Source organism: Notamacropus eugenii, chromosome 3 (genome assembly GCF_028372415.1).
Source record: "Notamacropus eugenii isolate mMacEug1 chromosome 3, mMacEug1.pri_v2, whole genome shotgun sequence".
Lineage (NCBI taxonomy): Eukaryota > Metazoa > Chordata > Mammalia > Diprotodontia > Macropodidae > Notamacropus > Notamacropus eugenii.
This window is the reverse complement of record NC_092874.1, coordinates 82,743,848-82,762,320: the sequence shown is the minus strand read 5'-3', so window position 1 is coordinate 82,762,320 and position 18,473 is coordinate 82,743,848. Positions and strand designations below refer to the sequence as shown.

Genomic DNA, 18,473 nt, shown 5'->3' with positions numbered 1-18,473 from the left:
TTCCTGGGAGGTACTGTGGGGAAAGACCCACACTGTAGGCTAGATTCTAGTACTGTCACCAATTAAATTTTAATTTAATACTAGTTTCAGAGATGTAGTTACTCATGGCAAAAGAAGATACAAAGCCCCTCTCTCTTTGCCACTAAGGAAAATGGTTGAAATTGTGTTATATAAATGTAATGGAATATGCCTGCCCTGTAAGGAACAAGATGAAATCAAGAAAATAGAGGAAGACCTATAAAAAAAAAATGATGTAGCTGGAAAAAAATAGAAGTTCCCTCAGGATTCTTTTTTGTAGTCATTGATCTGTGCTACTGTGTCACCTGACCTTTGGGTCAGTGAAGATGCATCAGGGCTCTATTTAAAATATACCTAGGTTTACCTAGAGAAAAGAATGAGTGTGATAGGATATATTGTTTTCAAAATTAAAGTGTGGATAAAATAGCAAAGCCTTGGAAGGTTTATCTATGTTTCTGTTTAGACATTTCATTAACTGGCTTTACCTTGGGTTATGTGTGAGATAAAACATTAGACATATGACAGAAGGAGAATAAAAAAATCTTCCGCATTAACATATTCCACATTCATACCATGAAATAATGTGGCATTGCAAGGTAATTACCAATATGTTACAGTTTTGTGTTTATTAAACTCTTATAACCTTTGCCTATGTATTCAAGATAAATTCAGAAATTACTTTGTCTTTTCAAAATTTATTTCTTTTTAATTTAGAATCTAATGAATACCAAATAAATTAGTATTTGCATATGAATAACAGAATAGATGATTGTGCGTGAAACCAGCAATTACTTTGTAATGTACTTATGGGATTAATCGTCACCTCTAAAATAATGTGATTAAAATTTATGGAGCTATCAAACAACAGCAGAAATGAAATATGTATGTACGTATGCATTTTTGTAAATATTCGTGTATATGTGAGTGATGAGAACTATATAAATGGAAATTAAATGGCAACAGAACTCAGATAAAAATCATGGACTAATTTATTAAAAGTACTAACATTAAAATTAAAGTATACAGCATGTAAGGTTGTATATTGTGCTAAGTGCAACGAAGGCTACAAAGGCAAATAAAGCACATTCTTATACATCCTCTCATAAGATTACTATCAGCTTTTAAAATTACGGTCGAAAAATTATCCATAAAGCTAATAAATCCTTTATCTTAACCTTCTGGTCTTAATGGTCTGTTGGCTGTAATGACCCTGCTTTAGTCTTCTTCTAAGTGGAAAGTTCCTAATGTTTCTCTAAGACATGAAATTCCATTTTTCTCCTCCTTCCTTCATCCCTCCCTCCTCTCCCTTTTTCTGCCTCCCCTTCCTCCTCCTCAAGATGGCAAGCAATCTGATATAGGTTATGCATGAACAATATGAAACATATTTCCACATTAGTCATGTTGTGAAAGAAGAATCAGAACAAAAAGGAAAAACCACAAGAAAGAAAAAAACAAACAAAAAATAATATACTTCTACCTGCATTCAGACTCCAAAGTGCTTTCTCTGGATGTGGACAACTTTTTCCATCATGAGTCTTTTGGAATTGTCTGAGATCCTTGCTTTGCTGAGAAGAGGTAAGTCTGTCAAAGTCAGTTATCTCACATTGTGGCTGTTACTGTGTACAGTGTTCTCCTGGTTCTGCTCCCCTCACTCCCCTCAATTAGCATCAGTTCATGCAAGTCTTTCTGGTTTTTTTCTGCAAAGCTAATTAATGTTAAGAGGCTAACTAGAACTGAGGTCTAGCGGGGGAGCAGAGGGCAGTAGGAAAGAGACACCTCCAAACCCTGCAGAGTCCGCTAGAAGCTGCTGACAGTAGAGGCAGCCTTACTTTCTGGACAATGAGCTGGAGCAAGCTGGCCACACAAATGGGTGGCAATTCTAATCCCATCCTATCAATTTAAATCTCTATATACATTTACCTGAGGTGCATTTCCCACAGGCCACATGTTGTTGGGTTATGTCTTTATAATTCGTTTGATAATTCCTTTTAGAGGGAGTTTCAGTCCTTTAAAATGACAGGTTGAAATTGTGAAATCTGGTGAATCATCTTCCATGATTTAAGACTGTGGTATAGTGAATGAGGAATGAGCTAGGGTGGGAGTCAGGAAGTCCTGTATTCAGATGTGGCATCTAAGTAGCTGTGCAATCCTAGCCTCCACCACTTACTTAACCTCTCAGTGAGTGACCCAAGCAACACTCTAACTCTTACTTTGCAAAGGCAGTTAATGATCTTCATTAGAAGAGAGGCTTTTTTCTTCCCTGAGTCTAGAGACACTGACACACATAATCCTTATATTTGTCTGTATATTTGCAGTGCCTAAAGAAGTCAAGAAGTCCTGATCTTGATCTGAAGTCAAGAAGTCCTGAGTTCGAATTCAAACTTAGAAACTTACAAGCTGTGTGACCCTGAGCAAGTCACTTCACCTGTTTGCCTCAGTTTCTTCATCGGTAAATGAAGATAGTAATAACATCCACCTCCCAGGACTGTTGTGAGAATCAATATCAGGTAATATTTGTAAAGTGATTAGCACAGTATTTGACACATAGTAAGTGTTTTTGAAAACTTTAGCTAATATTATTATTATATTTCATACCATCAAAGTTTGTGAAAATGCTGACCCCTTCCCCCTTACCCCATTCCCCCATATTACTTAAATGTTCCATCATGGCATTGTTCTCCCTCACATTTCTTATCATTATTTCACTACTGGTGTTAACATATCCTTTTTTATATTTTTCCCAGTCACCTTGTTTGTCTCCATCCTCCTCCATCTTCCTCATCCACCCATTCTGTCTGTGTCACTCAGTGGTTCTCCCAAATAACACTGTGACTGTTTTTAATCTCCTCTGGCTACCCTATGGAAACACTGAATAGCCATACTTTCCAATGATTCAGCTTGGTGACTTAGTTCTTTTCCCAGTTTCTTTGTTGCTATTGGGTCGTGCAAATCAAAAAGTTGTTCTAAGGTGGATTCTTACTCTTCCCAAATTGCTCAGATTCACATTGATTTTTAAACGTTTATCTTACCTCTTTGAAAAAAATGCTTGGCTTTGTGGCAAAGCAGGTTTTAGAATGAAGTCCTATAGGACATCTTTTGTGATATCTTGTTGAGGGCCAGGGTGGAGTGCGGTTGACAAGATCAGGAAAGACCTTCAGGGAAACTGTTCTTTGAGACTGTGCTCATTATCATCCAGAATGGCTCTCCATGCCCCCCAGATGTTGCTGTCTCCATGAGACAAACAAGAGAATTACAGAAAACAAGGGATATATAAAATAAATTCCCTTTAGACTCACAGTCTTTAAAGACTGCGGACTGGCCAAATCACTGGGACAGGAGACGGGCAGAATGTCACATAGGCTTGCAGTTTCTGTCTATAAATACCTTGACCCTCAGATCAACAAACGGAATTGGTCTATCTTTTCCTGCCTCCCATGTCTTTCTTCTTCACCACATCACCTAGCCGTGTGGGGACGAAGGCCGTCTGCCACAATATCTAAGTCCAGCTACTTCTGTGACTTTTTATTTCATAGAATTCAATGTGAATTTAATTTTACATATGTCTTATCTAATTCAAATTGGTGTCTTTGATTCATAGGTTGCTGTTGTTATTGAAGGGTAGTTTTAGTACATTTCTGTCTGCTTTCTTAGTAGTACCATAGGAAATCTGGAATAGTCATCTAGAATCTCTCTGAATGTGATTTGAACAAAACAGTGAAAAAATGACAGTGGATCTATAGTTATTTCTTTTTTTTTTTTTCCCTCTTCAGTCCTTTGTACCAGATATCCTCTTTCTGGACAGAAGTTTGGATTTTTCATGTCATCAGATACATATAGAAGACCTCCCTTATTGCCGAAGTCATTCATCTTCTTAGAATTCTTCATGATGGTTTCTAACTTTTTTCCATCAATTTTTTTTTTAATTTAAGGCATTGTGATTGGCTTTAAAATTAATTAGTTTTAATGAATTTGAGTTTCAATAGTGCAAAACCACAAGTACTTCTTCTGGAAGTTTTATTTTGATCGTTGCACCATGCTATAGTAGTTCTTTTCAAGTCACTTAACCTCTCTCTGCCTCAGTTTCCCCAACTGCAAAATGGGGGCAATGATAACACTACTTCACAAGGTTCAAATGAAAAATGCTTATCGCAATGGTTGATACATAACAGGTGCTTAATAAATGTTTTTTTCCTTCCCTCTTCATCCCTTTTCTTCAAGGAAAAATAGCCCCACTTTGTGGACTGTATAATATAGTGCCATTAGAGATCATTAAATCAACCTACTATTCTTTGGGCCTATGAAATGATTAAGGTATAAGAAAAGGATGTCCAGGTTCAATTTTATTAAAGTATCTGAACTATGGAACTGAAAGACATAAAGTTAATTATTTTAATTATTCCTTTTGTATAATTTGCCACTCAGTCAATAAATTTTTCTTGTAGATGAAAGAAATAAGATTTGAAATTAGAAGATGAAGGCTTATATCTTATTTCTGTTAACTTGTAACTGTATGAATTTGGGTAAGTGATCTAATTTTTCTGAGCCTCTGTTTCCTCATCTGAGGGGATTGTGCTAAATGATCTCTAATGCACTTAAAATCACTAAATCAGATTGAAATCCTGCAAATTCAATTTTTTTCCCTAAGAAAATTTTTGTATGAATACTTTTTTTTGTAGTTTTGTCAGGGAAAAGAGAGAGAACAAAAGTGAGAGTGAGTGAGAGAGTGAAAGTGAGAGTGAGGGAAGGAGAGAGAGAGAAGAGAGAGACAGAGAGAGATACAGAGAGAGCACATTATTCTGTGGGGGAGGTTTTAACCTGAAGAAAAATTGTCTGATATTAAATCCAGAAGTGATTTTGGCATCACTTGGAAAATAATCTATCATTAGGGAAAACATTCTGTGATTCTGATTACAAATTTCTGAAAAGTCTGTTGAGAGTTAGAATGTATATTTGTAGGAACTTGTTTAGTTGGAATTTGATGGACCTAATCAGTATCTTGAGGGCTCTAGAACCAAAGAAACTTTCCTTTAACCTAACAACCAAAATGCTTAGTCAACTCTGTATTACTTTTAATACACAAAGTAAATGCTTAGTTGACTGTTTAAGACTGATGAGACTGTCTTTTTTTTTTTTAATCAATAGAGAAGGCTAAATGGGCAAAATGAGAACATTTAAATCACATTAGCAATAATCTCAGACACTGGACTTTTTTTTATAATTTCCCCTTTATTGGTGATTTCTTTACTGAATTTGAGTTTTGTTTTTTTTTTTAAAGTAGATGCAGAATGCTATGAATTAAATGATCTTTATTAGATAATTTTGTACTTTTTATAGTTTTTAGGGGAAAATTTTGTGAGTTGCGATCACGTTTTCAAACAATCAAAACAGATCATGTTTCTTTTTGAAAATAGTTTTTAAGATATCTCTTGTTTTTATATCACCTACATTTCCTAGTTTATCTTCTCCCCCAACCATTCCTTGTAAAAAAAAAAAAAGCATAAAAAAGGCAAAATTAGTTTAGAAAAAAATGTTCAACATATCAGAAATCTGGCAGTACTTGTAGTGTTCACACTTATCTCCCACCTCTGCAAAGAATCAGGAGAAGAGGAATTCAATTTCTCTTTGAAAATACCGGGAGCCAGAGAATCTGTGTTTTAAGTTGCAGCTTAGACTACATTTATGTACCAATTTGTACTGCACACTGCCTTCTACCCTCACATCGCTTGTGATTTTGTTTTAGGACAGTTCATATCATACTAACTCCCAGTCTAGGACTCTGGACATCTTCCATCTGCTCACAACAAAGCTGCTGAATGGCCATGGAGGAAATCACATAACCATCAACAAAATCCACAGTAAATTCACATTATTTTATTCCTTTCCACTGTAGGAAAATTATTTTAGTCATCCTTGAAGGACAGTCACATTCCCCCTTGATGGATTTTCTAAACTTTTTCCCTTTTCCTCAATGTTCCAAAGCTGCCTGCTACCTTCTCTCTTAGCAGATATCTCTAAGAAAATAGAAAGCTAACTTTCAGGGGCTCCCTTGCCCCCTCATTCCACACCTCAAAACCTCTTTGCATTATGACTATTCTTGACTTCTTTGTTCTCAGAAGCAGTTCATTGTTCTGTTAAGACTAATTTCTACTTGATCTCATGGATCCACTAAGTTACTAAATTTCTCTTCAGATTCATCTGAAGATCAAATTAAACTGTATAACATGTCACATTGTGGTGGCTCAGGAGGATAGAAGGAAAATCATTGTCTTTACTATGAGGAAGAAAAGAGATCTTTAGAGTCCTGAACATTGGAGGTCTCAGCATTTCTCATTTTCGATTGCCAAGAGGCCAGTGCCTACAGTTTATGCAATTATTCTGGGCAACAAGTTTGCCAACAATATAATGTTACTACATTAAACACAAGGTATGTTGGAGAACTGGGATGAGCTAAATTAGCCTGGGCATGAAGCAGCTCAGGTTAAAAGACATAAAACAGGTATTTAATGGAAAGCTACAAAGACTTCTGCTTTTCTCTCAACAATCCTTACTTGTTAGAGAATGTAGCCTTAGTAAAGGATTTCTCTGATCTATAGTGGACTGGCCTAATGAACTGAGAGCTCTGGAAGAAATGATGGCCAGAACAATTTCAGCTGCTGTTGAGGGATGAGGAAAATTGGGTTCCAGCAGGAGAGAGGAAGATGAGGGCTTACTCTATAACTTTGGAGAATAAAATGTAGAGATATTGGGACAGGATTAGGATAATGGTCCTATTATGCTGGGAAGTATATAAAAAAAAGATTTTAGATAAGCATTATGCACTAATTGGATGGTAATAAATGCTTTTCTGGATCTTAATGCTACCCAAAAGATTCCATATAGAGAAACAGCATTGCAGGATTATCTGGAAATCCCAGTTTTGCAAAGGACTTGTGTAAGGGGTCTGGAACTCTCGGGTTATCATTATACCCTCAGGAGAAATCTCTTGAGATGACATGTCCTTGCATGACTTATGTGATGGACCACCCTTATGTAATAATCAACCTTCACAATTATCTTGAGCAAGAACAACAGCCAAGCACATAAGCTCAGCACACAGTGTTTATAAACCTCTTGCATGAATGGAAGTAGAATGCCTATATATACTCTGAGGTAGCTGAGAATAAACGGAGTGCATACCATCCTTGCTTCTGCCTCATTCATTCGCGCCTGGAAGAAAGATCTCATGCAGGCATGATATCTTTGGGAACTTAACATTTTGGTGCCCAACGTGGGGCTCCTCTAAAAAATGCTCAATTCCAGAGTAAGAGGAGCAGACAGCTTGTTGAAGCGTGCACCAGGATCAAGCAATGGCAGGAACAGCCAATACCCATAGTTCCTTTTTCAGGACAACCAAAGGCAGGGGGAAGCACCTAGGGCGAATCAGTTTTTTGGAACAAAACCACTGGGGTAAGTTGTCTAAGCATCATTTTAACACAACTTATCATGGGGCAACACCTAGGCACTTCACAAAAGGAAAGCCTCCCTGTGGCTAGTTGATAATCCTTCTTGTGACACAGTGTCATGGAAGGTGGTAGGGGAGCAACTTTTGGAACTTCATAGAGAAAGACCAGAGCAGGACCCCTGGAGCCGAAGGGGCCGCTTCTTCAGGGTGGTGACTTTTGCTTTGACCTTGGCGAAATTAGTTTCACTTTAGCAATAGGCTAGAACCCAGGCATTTTAAAGAGACAGGTGAAGTAATTCATGTGGTGAAAGGCATGAAGGAGTCAGAGGAAGGGACTATAAATCTTGAAAAGAGAAAAAGTAGCAATCAAATGAGTGTGTATTATAGAGAGGTCAGACCAAGTGCTTCTGATGTTCTACATTCTATATTCAGGATTCTACAAAGAGTACTGCAGAAAAATATTATCCAGGACTGGGGAACTTCGAGGACACATGAGGCCCTCTAGCTCCTCAAGTGTGGCCCTTTGATTAAGTCCAAACTTCACAGGAACACTCCCCTTAATGAAAGGATTTGTGCTGTAAAACTGGGACTCAGTCAAAAGGCCACACCCTAGGACATAGAAGGCCACCTGTGGGAATATCCTGATAATTCCATCCAAAGCATTTCTCAGAGATATGTTACCCCTTTGTCCCATGTTCTCTCAGCATAAGTCAACTTTTCTTGGTGGGAAAGTACACCATGGATGTTGGAGTATTTGTTCCAGTTGTACCAACTATATAGCCTTAATAAATACTCCTTTCCAAAAGCTAAGTCTGGCTGCCTAATTGAAATCAATTGATAATCATGGAGAACATACCATTGGGATTTTGAGGTGACAGCATTAAAGAAGGGTTACTCATGGAACACAGAAGGGAGAAATGTAGTCAGATCTCTGGGGACCAGACTTGTCAGTGTGAGTAGGAATGGGGAATCTATATGAGTTTAGATGACTATACTTAGTGGTATGACTTCACCTCTAATATGGGTTTGCAGATTTGGATTGAATGTTGTCATTCATTAAATAAAAGTGTGGACAATAGGATGTACTTCAGTATCACTTTATTAATTTTTAAAATGTGTCTATTGCTTAAATATATTCATGCAACCTACTGTAAGTTAGTCTGACATAATTAACAATACAATTAACTAAAATTAGCACAGAAAAGCCCAATTCCCATAAAGGAAAAATCATTCATCAATAAGAAGCAAAGTTCAGTTTTCTCTCTCCTTTCCTATTAATACACAACTTATGGCTAAAGATTAAAAATCTCCAAAGTCAAGCATTGAAAAAAATATCTACTTTAATAAAGATAGGCTCTAGAACCCCACAATATTTAGCATCATCATAGAGTTCACTTAACCAGCTTGTATAGTATAAGACTTCTTTGAGTGGAGAGGTCATTGGATTGGTCATTGGCAGAGCACCTGGGTTTGAGGAATGTTCACTTTCAGCAGAGTAAATGATAAACCCTTGATTACGATGAATCTTTATCCCACAGTACCTACAGCTCAGTTCCTCTTGGACTTCATAGAGAACTTTGCTCATACCTTTCTTTGCATTTAATGTGTATTATTTTGTCTCATAGTAACATGTACTTTTTATATCCCTTAGACTCTGGGAGATTGGGAACTCGGTCTTATCTAAACTTCCTATCTCATCTAGTGGTTGCCACAGTGCTCTCTGCACACAGTATATAACCCAGGCAAAGTGGAAACCAGAAATTTAGAGAGAGGAAAAAGTAGCTCAGATTACATTGACGTTTTGCATCAGTCTAAGAAATGCTATCTATCTCCAGTAGGAAGTGGCAGGTATAGTTAGAGATACTAGATATGCCTATAACCTATAATACATCCTAAAACCAAATAGAAACTTTTGATTTCCACCCCACTCACCTTTTGTAAGAGCAAGCAAAGTGGGATTTTTTGTTTTCTTTTTGGAATTATTTCCCAGGCTCATTGAAAAACATCTGAGGGTTGATCTCCTTTAAACCCTAATGGCTCACTGCTATGCTGAGTCACATAGGTCTTGTGCCTACTGCCTCTGAGCCAATCAGGAGCCAAATCTTTTGTTTTATTTATAGATATATATAGATAGATAGATATATTTGTGTGTATATATATATATGTATAGATAGATAGATAGATAGATAGATAGATAGATATATTTGTGTGTATATATATATATATATATACATATATATATATATATGGTGGGTGGTTGGTATTTTACTTTGGGAGATTCAATTATGAGAAGGACCTTTGGATTCCCTGGATTCCCTGGACAGGACTCTAAGTAGCTGTTTGTTAAGAGCCCCACAGCCATTCAGGTTTGTGCTCTAACATCCAATATGTAGGTGGTTGTATTAACCTGTTCAGGCAGTAAGAGGTCTCTCTGTTGAATCTCTGTGCTATTTTCTCTGCTTATATTTTCTATACTCAGCTCTTTCTAATAAAAGTAAGATTGTTAACCCTTTTAAAGTTGTCTGTCTTTTAGGAGAGCAAATCAAAGAACCCATGCTAGCAGGTCATCCTGGATGTTCTTGCTCTTTGTTAATGTATAGTTATGAGATCAGAATTATCTACTCTATTACCCAGAACAATTAAAGATTTTGGTTGAGTGTAGTACATTGCCTTAATTTGGTAATAATCTGTGCTTTTTATAGTCGGTGTATTGTTTTGTGGTCAACAAAATGATTCACATTAGGTAAGCTATCCCACCACCTGAAGAGAAAATTCTCTGCCATGAGTTTTAGCCGTGGAGTAATCTTAGCTTCACCTCTGGCTCCTTTTGCCAGGAGCTCTCTTAGTTCTTCCTTTGACATATAGTAATAATTTTTCAGCTCTCTGGAATCTGGATTCAAAGTTACATCCTTTGTCATTAATAGGAGATAAGCAATTTCATGTTCTCCCCAAGTCTCATCTGATTGAGCTTTGTAGTGGTAGCGTGTCATATAGATGATATCATCCAGGGTAGCCTGCAACCAAATTTGGGACCTTGTTAGCAATCCTATCATAGCAAAAAAAGGCTTTCAGTTTCTAAATGTAGAGAAAGGACTTAATATAGTGTAAAGAATATTGAATTTGGAGTCAGAAGGTCAGCATTTGAAATTCAGACTAGCCATTTGAGAACTTACTGATCTTGAACAATTCCCTTAACTTTTATGGGTCTTGATTTCTTTATCTATTTACTTTTTGCATTCTGTCTGCAAATAAATACCAGAAAGCTGGTTCCTAATAAATGCTCAAATCTTCCTTCCATCATCCTTTTAAAATGTCCCACTCCTCCCATTATCTACTTAATCTCCATTTGATAAGCCAGTCCTCCATTGCTAAGATACCATTGCTATGATAACCCCTGGACCTATGGTAAAAGTTTCCAACAAAAGTAAACCATTCTTTTGAAGTGGCAGGATACACTAAAGAGATTACTACTACAATTTTTGCAAGACTGTATGATTAACAAAAATCTAGTTGAAATAGAGAAATCCAGTGTTGTAGAAAATAGAGACTCCTAGGTATGGAACAGAGTTGGATTATTCGTAAGAATTATAAATGCTAGTTTATATTGTCAGGGTCTGCCTGATATGACTTTTTAAACTGTCACTAAAAGTGTTAGCTGAAACAGTAAAAGAGAATAAAATGTTCCTAAAATGCACTTTCCTGTTCATCATGACAAATGTAATTAGGATATGAATTTCCATCTATTATATACCATTTATACCATTTCAGTATTCAGTTGTATAACTTTAGGACAGATGGGAAAACAGAAGCTTTACAAGTCCTAATTTTGGGAAAATTTTGCTTTCATGGTTTTAAAAATTTTTAATTTCAGTAGAATAAGTGATAAAACCTTGGTTAATTTGTAAGAATTTTAAGTGCTAGTTTATATTGGCAGGTTCTGCCTGATATGGCAAGATGTTATACCATGGGAATATTTGAGTCCTAAGGTCCTGGGTCAGTCATACACTAGAGAGCTAATCATTGGTTGCTTTCATGGAAGGAAAAATATGAGGCTCCCTCACTGACCTAGTCTTTACCTTATTTCTTTTAGGTGATCTTGTGTCAGAGAGACATATTCTTACAATGCTGCCTACATGCATCTTTTACTTTAAACTATGAGCTAGGAGTGAGGAGACCTGGGTTCCAGTCTTAGTTTAGTCATGAATTATCTGGGAGACCTTGGGCAAGTCCCACATAACTCTGTGTGACTCATTTTCCTCATCTGTAAAACGAGGATGAAGAAAGAAGTTGCTTTTTATTCTCATACTTAATGATTCTAAAATTCCAAGCCCTTGGCTACCTGGTAATCCACCTACAGAAATCAGAAGCAACAAATTAGAATCAATAGATCATGGATTTAGAGCAGGAAGGGAACTTAAAAGAGCATTCATTCCAACTCCTCATTTTGCAGATGAGGAAACTGAGGAACAGAGATGCCTAAGATCACACAGCTAGTGAATATCTCAAGTGGGATTTGAACCCAGGTCTTCCTAACATCAAATCTAACACTATCCACCAGTCTATGCTGCCTCCCATCAGTTGAGTAGAACTTCAGGTGTGTAGAACTCATATTTCTCCCTATAATGCTGGATAAATGACACATTACCATACTGTCTTTTGAAGGTAATGTGATCACTAAATTACCTGCTCAAGGTAACTTATCATATGACAATTATCTTAGAGTTGTGTGGGATGGCTCAGATCCCTACTTAAATTAATTACTCAGAGGCCTCTCAAAGTGTTGACAGAAAGTTAATTTATTCAATTCTCGAGAAGCGGGACAATCCTATACCAGTTCACCTGGAGTGGGAAAGCTGAAGACAAAGAAAAGGCAGTGATTTATATAGACCTTAATGCAAGGCCCTCCTCCCCCACTGACCATTATTCTCATTGGCTGAGAATATGATCTTACATTCTAGAAGCGAAATCTAACCAATCCCTTTTGAAATGAAGACATTGAAGAATTATGTAAGTTTCATCCAATCATTGAGACCCTAATGTATTACATAGTTTTATATCCTTATATGGAATTATTCCACTCTAAAAATATTGTAACCTTGAGCCTCTCGGTCTTACCTCACCCCTGGGAGAAGCATTACAATCTGAGAAGTCTTCACTAAACCTATTCCACTCAGAGTTGACCCAACTCCAGGCACAGAACACTTTTAACTTTCCCTGTGTAATTAGTTTTCAGTTCCTGTAGGTGGTGTAACTATTTCTGGGAAATAAAATTAATTACCTGTTCCAAGGGAATTCCTAATTCATCCTGTAGTTGTCTCTGAGCTGCCCTCCTTACTCCAACAGCATTGTTTTCATCCAGCTCTAGGGTGTTGCTTAATGGGTGACTAGAGCAAGAGTCAGTAAAATACACTAAAAGAATGAAGATAGGATGCATTTTTACCCTTGTGTTCTTGTAAGGCTCCAAACAAAACAGAAGTTAGTATTAATGCTTCCATGCAGAGAACTTATTTCTCTCTTTTTCACCAGGAAAACCACTTGCAATATGGCATGCAAGAAAATCTATTTAACAAAGCTGTTATGAAGATGAGGAAGTGGCAAACAAGTGCCAATACAGATGTTTAAAGGAAATGCATTTTGGGCAGAGAAACTTCCAATTAAACTGCACTTATAAAATGATGGCCTATGGTATGATACAGAAGAAAACTGTAGGAGTCACTGAAGGGTGTTCCCTAAAGCAATCAGTAAATTATGACTATCCCACTAACAAAACACTGGGAATTGTTTGTCAGCAAGATATCATTGAGTCCCTGTGCAAAACTACAAAGTATCTTAACCTATTATCATGTAAAAAGTTCATGTGATTACCATTTTTAGGATTCTGTAGATACAAAGGACTTTAGATATCATTTAGTCTAGGGTTTCTAAACCAGTAAATCAGATTTATTACTATTTTGATAACTAAATTTCAGCATACTGATTTCCTTTTTAATATTACATATTTTATTTTATCCATTTAAATACACTCTTCTAAGAAGTGTTCTATTGGTTTCCTCACAATGCCAAAGGGATCCATCACATGAAGGAAGGTATAAGTTTAAGAATTCCTGAACTAGTTTTCTTAAATGTCTTAATGGAATATTTACCACAGGGTCATCAGAAACTCAAAATGAGAAATGACAAAGAGAGGAGAAGATAGAAGGGGGAAGGAATAAGGAAGATAGAGAAGAAAGAAAAAGAAAACAAGGAATGGATGTCAGGACAGGGGCCAGAGAAAAGAGGAAGTCCTAGTTGCCTTTCCATTCCATCTTCCAGGTATCATCTTGTGTATCTCACCTCTGCAGGTTTTCTGGCACAGTAATAATTGAAACAAAAAGTTGCACATTTTGGCCAACAATTTAATAGTTTCATCTATGACTTCATTTAGAACTCTTGTGTGAATGCCTTTTGGTCTTAGTGTTTTGTTAATTCAGATTGCCAGATTGAATCTCCTAGGATCTCTTTCAATGTTCACTGAAGATCTTTGAATGGTTATATACAAAAAAATTCACAAAGCTTTCACTTCTGAAATTAAGCCAGGATCTACATTTGCTCTATCTCTTTCTTTTTATTTGACCATACTTAAGTAATCCCAACATTCATTGTGGGTAAGATATGCTAGACTTGTAGGAATAAAACACAAGTGAAATAACTATAGTAAAAGTTTTCTCCTAAACCTCCTAGGCATTATCTTTATTTTATCTCTAGCAATTTTTGGATATTAAAATACCTTTGGCATTTTTATTCATTGCCAGGTAGGTGAGAGTTTTTACTTGTGAAATTGATTTCCTTGAAAATAGCTTATTTTTTAATTGAGCATAATAAAAGTCATTTCACATTGCCTATTGGATTATAGAGTGATAGATTCAAAAAACAAGAAGGGTCTGCTTGGAAACTAACTTACTCTTCAATTGACCCCAAATTCAAACAAGAGAGTTCTGTCTGAAATCTTAGGAATAATATTCAAGTAAAGAGACTCACCTGGAAAAGTAATTTTATTGTCTGCTCTCTCTTGCACAAGTAGTTGATTTTTGCTATTGAACAAGACAACACTGAAAGCTCGGTGTAAGAGCCCTGAAAAGAAGCAAAGAACTCCTTTAAACATAGAGTTAATAAGATGTGTGTTGATCATTGCTTTACTCTATTTTGTCCTCATACATAACCATGCTAACATAGCTGAAAACCGAAGATGGAGCCATATAGACACAGCCTAAGGAGAGATTCAGGGAGCATCTGCTCTCTCATTTCTCTCATTTGTCATTAATTATGTGGAAAATGAAAATCACACAAATGAGGAATCATGTCTTTAATCTAAAACATTACTAATGGCAAGAGCCTAAGGTGATTCATTCTTTTATAAGAGTCAGAGCCTACATTCCACAATATCTATCAGACTATAAAAATATTGGGAAAAGTCCTCTGAAGTGATGCCACCGTACCTTTTTCGATGTTTTTATTCAAGTGACAAGTCTTTTTGTCCTCCACACCAATCACATTATCATTTTCATCAGTAATGATGCATAGCTCTGCCAAGCGCCCAACTTGGTACCTATCCAAGTGACTGAAATTTTCTTCTGACATTTTTCAGTTTGTATACTTACCTGTATCACAGAAAAAAAAAGTGAAAGAATTGGATGTCACTGGAAATGTGACTAGAATAAAAATAATTACAAAATTCTTAAAGGCCCATGAAGTACTTCACATTCATCATATTATTTGATCCTTTTTTCGGTATGTGTAACAGAAGTTGTATTATCTCCACTTAGCCGATGAAGAAACTGAGGTTTGACCAGAGGAAATGCTTGTCCAAATTTTCAGGAGTCTTACATGGCTGAACTAAAAATCAAACGTTTTGACTAGTGCTCTTTCTGACAAATTATGTGTTGCCACTAATCATTACCTTCTGCTCATTATTTCTCTTTAAAGCTAATTCTGATTTTACAGCCTCTAATTATAATCAAGGATTTATTTTCTACATTGAGGGAGCATAGTAATGAAGAAATAGAGCAAGATTAAGAGACCTGAATTTTAGTCCAGGCTCAAGGACTAATTCAGTAGGTGCCTTTGGGCAAGTCTGAAGACCTCTATAGATCTCAGTTTGCTTAACTGTACATTGAGCAAGCTGGACGAGGTGATCTCTATGAACTCAGTGATCCCCAGTTCTGGATCACCAACTGTTTATTTGACATTTCAAACTGGATGTCCCATAAGCATCTCAAACTCACCAGAATTTATGGTCTTTTCCCAAAACTTATACTTCTTCTGAACTTGCTTATTCCTCTTGTTCACCCAGGTTCACAACCTTAGTTCCATATTCAACTTGTGATTCTCTCAGCACCACCATCTCTCTAAATCTTTTGTATAGATTCCCTTCTCTTTACTCACATAGCCACTGCCTTAGTTCAGATTCTCATCATCTCTTGTCTGGTTTTGCAATAGCTTCTAATTTATTCTTCCTATCTCAAGTCTCATCCATTCTAAAGCATCCTATTCCCAAAAGTAGGTTGCCAAAATGATTTTCCTAAAGTACAGATATTACTATGTCTCATTTTCCTCTGACTCATTCAACTCCATTGAACTCCATTCAACTCAAATATAAACCCTTCTGTCTGACATTTATAGTTTTTTTTATCTTGTCTCATCCTACATTGCCATTGGGGGGCAGGAAGGAAGTACTATGTGATGCATTCTTTATGATTCAGCTATACTAGCTTCCTTGCTGTTCTGCACACAAAAATATCCCATTCTTGTGCCTTTGCACTGGCTGACCCTCATACCTGGAAAGTACTCCTCCCTCATCACTGACTCTTGGAATCTCTGGTTTCCTTCAAGAGTCAGCTCAGGGACCACCTTTTACATTAAGGTTTTCCTGATCTTCCCAGCTTCTAGTGCCCTTGCTCCTTAAGTTACCTTGCATTCATTTTGTATATATTCTGTGTATATTAATAGAGGGACATGCTATTCCTTGAGGGAAGAGACTGTTTCACTTGTGTCATATTCTTAGAGCTTAAGATAGTTCCAGGCACATCATGAATGTTTAATGATTGATGTCTGCTAACTCCAAAATTTTATGCATTCAAGCCTACTCCAGAGTTTATCTTGTAAAAAATCATTGACCTTTTTTGCATTCATTCTCATGTATTCTCTGCTTTTGAGAATAGATGTAAAAGAATGGGTCAGAGGTGATAAGAGGCCACAAAATGCAAGGATTCTGTAAGGAAAAGTTAAAATCTTTCCCCACCCAACCCCAAATAGCCAGTCTCTGGTAATCACTTTTTAGCACCGTTTTCCCTTACTTAGTTGTGAGAAGTCAAAACTCTCTTCTCTCCAACTTGGAGCTGTCTTTCTGTGAATATTGGGAAGCATGGAAGACCCTTATGCAGGGAAGGAAATTTCAGAAAATAATAAGGAAATCTATACAAAAGTAATAATGCATATTTATAACTTACATGTATTGGAGATTGGAATTCACCTTAATGTCAGTTCTTGAATCCACTCTTGAAATGAATCAAACTTTGGGAATATCTTGAACTCTGTATTGGTTGTTCTTTTGGATTGCCTTTTATAGTCTGAAGATTAGGATAAAGGGAGGATACTTTCACTGATTAGGAAATCTAATTGTCCCCTGAAGCAAATAAAATCTTTAATGTATCTTTTGCAATTAGATGAGTGGAGGAGCTTGAGGCTACTTTACTCATCTAGTATAATTTGGAAAATGTATCTCTTTATCTTTTCTTGAAGAAGATGAAAGATCAATCCAGAATATGAAAGTGGAGAAGGAGGAGTAAAGGAGGGTAGTTACATAGACTAGACAATCGCATTACAAAATGTAAAATAGATCATTTTGATTGTATAAAAAAGTAAAAAGTTGTTGCATAAACAAAACCAATACAACCAAGATTTTAAGCAAAGTAGAAAACCAGGGGAAAACCAGGGGAAAATTTACAACAAGAATCTCTGATAAAGGCCTCGTTTCTCAAAATATATGAGGAACAGAGTAAGATTTATTAAAAAATACCAGTCATTCCTTAATTGATAAATGGTGGAAGGATATGAACAAGAGTATTTTCAGACAAAGAAATCAAAGTTATCTGTAGTCATGAAAAAGTGCTCTAAATCATTAATGACCAGAAAAATGCAAATTAAAACAACTTTGAGGTACCAGCTCACACCTATGAGAGTGGCTAATATGACAAGATATTGGATGTTGGAGGGGATGTGGGAAAACTGGGATACTAATGCATTATTGGTGGAGTTGTGAACTGATCCAAGCATTCAATCCAATTTGGAACTATGTGCAAAGGTCTATTAAACTGTGTATACCCTTTGATCCAGCCATAGCACTGCTGCTATGGTCCATACTCCAAAGACATCCAAAAATGGGGAAAAGGACTTATTTGTACAAAAATATTTATAGTAGCTCTTTTATGTGGTGGCTAAGAATTGGAAATCAAAGGGTTGCCTATCAATTAGGGAATGGTTAAACAAGTGTGGTATATCATTGTAATGTAATATTATTATGGTATAAGAAATGACAAGCAGGATGATTTCAGAAAAACCTAGAGTGACATGAATTGATACATTGTGAACATCATAAATCACATAACCACAGTTTGTTCATCTGTTCTCCAATTGATGGGCATGACCTCAATTTCTAATTCTTTGCCCCAGAAAAGAGCTATTATAAATATTTTTGTACAAATAGAACATTTTCCTTTTCTAAAATCTCTTTTGGGATACAGACCTAGTAGTGGTATTGTTAGGTGAAAAAGTATTTTGTATTTATATCTGTGCTCCTGCCCTGCTGTCCTTGATCATCAATACTTTACATAACTTGGCATTCAACATTTGGATGAATAGGAAAGAGTCATTGTAAAACAAAAAGGGTGAGATGTAGAGAACCTTGAGGGGTTTGAAAGAGCCCTTTATCAAGAGTTCCCCTCCTTCAAGGGAGAGTAGCTGACTTGAGAAGTTAAGT

At 36.4% G+C, this 18,473-nt stretch overlaps 1 protein-coding gene across 1 annotated transcript; it reads right to left on the bottom strand.

Moving 5' to 3' along the window:
- Nucleotides 1-8,540: 8,540 nt before the first annotated feature.
- On the bottom strand, nucleotides 8,541-17,019 carry LOC140531179 (isopentenyl-diphosphate Delta-isomerase 1-like). The gene is made up of 5 exons (XM_072650259.1): nucleotides 16,945-17,019; nucleotides 14,935-15,096; nucleotides 14,477-14,569; nucleotides 12,738-12,868; nucleotides 8,541-10,473 (listed from the first exon to the last, which is right to left on the bottom strand). Exons 2-5 carry the CDS (start codon nucleotides 15,074-15,076, stop codon nucleotides 10,156-10,158), a joined length of 684 nt encoding a protein of 227 aa, XP_072506360.1. The 5' UTR covers nucleotides 15,077-15,096; nucleotides 16,945-17,019; the 3' UTR covers nucleotides 8,541-10,155.
- Between the last annotated feature and the right edge of the window lie 1,454 nt (nucleotides 17,020-18,473).